Raw genomic sequence first — 3,247 nt, 5'->3', positions numbered from 1 at the left:
CCTCCTTCTAATGATGAATCAGCTTCTCCTGCTACAAAACAAAGTAAAATACATTAATATACATTGATACTAGTTTAATGTATTAATATTAAAGGTACTCCTCCACAAAGAAGTGTATCTGAGACTGGAAGCACTGGCTCTCCACAGGAAGCTAAAGGTATGTTGTTAAACTGTACAATCAAGTATTTTTCATTAATTTAAATATTCATATATCCTCAGGCCTCAAGGAGCTTACTACTCCACAAAGAAGTGAATCTGACGTGAAAGGCTGTGCTTCTCCACAGGAGACCAAAGGTATGTCTCTTGATTGTTAAATTGAACACATTCCCAATCTTACCTGGCATTGATTCATTTACATGCAATACTTAATACAAGTCCATTAGTTAGTGATACTCACAATTTTTGGCTTGCAACCTTCTTAGCACTGCTATTATGATAGCTAGTGTTAATCATTTCTTATTTTATAGATCCAAAGGAGATACTACAGCAATATTCAGCTAAGCTACCCAATGCAATATCAGCTAACATTGGTGATGTAGCTAAAGCATTGTTTGCCAAGGATCTAATAACAAAAGGGACTAGAGAATATGTGACAACAGTTGGTGTATCTAATGCTGATAAAGCTGATAGAGTAATGACTGATGTGATGGGTCAGTTAGAAGCTTCTCTTAATGGAACACAATATTTAGTTAAAGTGTGTCATGTATTGACTGAACAAGGTGCATCTGTGAAACAGATAGGAAACGTTATGCTTAAAGAACTAGGTATGTACATGTACATATAAATTCAATTAATGTTAACCTTTTGTGTTCTCAATAGGAGAAGACGCTGCTACTGTCCATCCTCCTCCTCCTCAAAGTGGAGCTAGTGTTGCTAGTGAAGGTGATAATTAATTATATTATTCTTTACCTGGTACCATTGCAACTGTTGTATGCATTTGGTAGTTAATGTTGTAGATACTGTAAGATGATTTATTGGTGGGAGTAATATTTGGTGAATTTGCCTGTGGAAAGAAATTGGCAAATTTTATATTAGCGATTAAGCATGCTCAGATTGAAACAAAATGGCGGATTTTATATTGGCGATTTCTTCATGGAACAGCCATTTTTATCATTATTATCATTATTATTGATGTTGCACAGATCACAATAATAATAATAATAATAATAATAGTAATTACTATTATTATTTATTATTTTTATTTATGTCGCAGCTGATACACCAAACACTCCTCCTTCTAATGATGAGTCAACTTCTACAAAACAAAGTAAAATACATTAATATTCATTGATACTAGTTTATTGTATTAATATTAAAGGTACTCCTCCACAAAGAAGTGTATCTGAGACTGGAAGCACTGGCCCTCCACAGGAAGCAAGAAGTCCTAGTATGTTATACACTCATTAGCCATGTCTAAATTCATTGAAAAGTATTGTTTTGTAAAGAATATGTACATGTACATGTATGCATGAGGATCAGTACTTGTTTTTAAAAATATTTTTAAATTCACAATTTCACAGGCAAGGAGCTTAATATGAGAACAGTCATGAAGATATTTACTCCTTCTGCCCACCATTACAGACTGATAGGGATTGGATTGGGTGTAGAAGTAATAGATCTGAAAGACACAGATGAAGCAGCTAATAATCTTATTAAAGTATTCCAGAGGTGGTTTGATGCCGATGAAGATGTCAGCTGGGATACTTTAATGGAACTCTGTGACGACTATCCTGATAAACTGGGCAAAGCAAAGGCTAAGCTAAATAAAGTACTAAGCCGTCAGTAGCAGCTGCTTATTTTTTAAGTTTTAATAATTATCATAATAATGTTTTTAAATTCTTTTTCAATCCTTTTCCAATTCTTTTTCAATTCCTTTGTACATTACGTGTATGCTAAAGCCCAACACCCACAAGGCAATAATATCTTTTTAAAACATAATCCCACACATTAATTCAATTAAGAAGTGCGGGGGCGTGTTCTTGTACACAGAAACAATGCGGGAGGACAAGCCAACACTAAATGAGCTACTAACTCACGTAGACGTTGGTACAGAGTGGCTGATACTAGGGGTGCTGCTGGAACTGGATATGAAAGATCTAACTGCCATAGAACAAGAGAGACCCACCATAGACCAAAGACTACAGCACATGTACGCCCTCTGGTTGAAGACCATTCCTAAGGCTCATGTCCAGCTATTGCAATGGGACTTCCGGTTGCATTAATTTAATGATATTCATTGGAATTACCATAGCAACGGCAGCTCAGCAATGGTGGATTGATAGGAAGCTTCACTACAAAGCCTGCTAACGTCTTTCTGGTTCATGGATGGGACTTCACTAGATACTTGGAGCTTCTTGAATGCTACTTAATGCAATTGGTTATGGTAGTTTTTTCATATTCTATTGTTAAAGTGGCAGGCGTGGCGCAAGAAGACTCATCCACTAACAAACGGCCTTCTTGTTATTACTTTAAAGGATCTAGAGAGACATGATTTGCTTGTATAGCTGTTAAGCATTCTTAGTTTTACTTTATTATTCCCGTGAGAAGAGAAAAGCACTTGTTCACTCTTGTTGCTGCACCCGTTATCACTGAGACGACTAAAATTATTTCACCTTTAGAAGACTAAAGCACCGAACAAAGTTTTGAATTTCTTTATCTTTTTGCATGATTGGGCTGTAAAAATGTTGTACTTTCACAAAATAAGTGCGCAATTTGTCAAAAATTGTTCATCTACATAAAGGAATGACAAAATGGCGGCACTGACTGCCTCATCTTTAATCTGTAAATGTTCCACACAAAGTTACTCCAAGTGCTGTCATATTTAGCAGGAACACAGGTATAATTATGGAGAACAGCTACTGAAGTGCGCAAATTGATGAGACTTATTCTGAAGAAAGATATAGCCTAGTAAATGGAAATGTCCATTCCTGCCCTATATAAAGTCAACCAGTAGTATACGGAGATAATTGCTCAGTATACTAATCCGCGTCCACTCATTGCTAATTTGCTGGACATGTATACAAGAGGAGAACTGATCAAAGCCTTGGGAGTCATCAGGGCTAATACGTTAGCTGATAAATACAAGAAATGGATCAGTAGTACTGGGAGAGCTACTGCTACTAGTAAAGACACTAATAGAAGAAGACACAGTCCTTCAGTGAGTAAACAAAGTAAGTTAGTATCAGTGTGGACTATTGACTGTTGGACTTATACTGTATAGTTGGTGAATGTGGAGGGAATGGGATAC

The 3,247-nt window shown here is 36.2% G+C and overlaps 2 protein-coding genes across 2 annotated transcripts; both read left to right on the top strand.

Annotated features, from left to right (window-relative positions):
• Positions 1-6: 6 nt before the first annotated feature.
• On the top strand, positions 7-1,951 carry LOC109591008 (uncharacterized). The gene is made up of 8 exons (XM_020006824.1): positions 7-43; positions 95-157; positions 220-294; positions 468-764; positions 820-882; positions 1,214-1,267; positions 1,319-1,387; positions 1,521-1,951. Exons 4-8 carry the CDS (start codon positions 635-637, stop codon positions 1,784-1,786), a joined length of 582 nt encoding a protein of 193 aa, XP_019862383.1. The 5' UTR covers positions 7-43; positions 95-157; positions 220-294; positions 468-634; the 3' UTR covers positions 1,787-1,951.
• Positions 1,952-1,974: 23 nt separating this feature from the next.
• LOC109591009 (uncharacterized) lies at positions 1,975-3,241 on the top strand. The gene is made up of 2 exons (XM_020006825.1): positions 1,975-2,182; positions 3,019-3,241. The coding sequence occupies exons 1-2, from the start codon at positions 1,995-1,997 to the stop codon at positions 3,218-3,220; spliced, it is 390 nt and encodes a 129-aa protein (XP_019862384.1). The 5' UTR covers positions 1,975-1,994; the 3' UTR covers positions 3,221-3,241.
• Positions 3,242-3,247: the final 6 nt, after the last annotated feature.

Source organism: Amphimedon queenslandica, unplaced genomic scaffold (assembly GCF_000090795.2).
Source record: "Amphimedon queenslandica unplaced genomic scaffold, v1.1 AMPQUscaffold_9143_Cont18909, whole genome shotgun sequence".
Classification (NCBI taxonomy): Eukaryota; Metazoa; Porifera; class Demospongiae; order Haplosclerida; family Niphatidae; genus Amphimedon; species Amphimedon queenslandica.
This window is presented reverse-complemented; position numbering and strand designations above follow the sequence as displayed.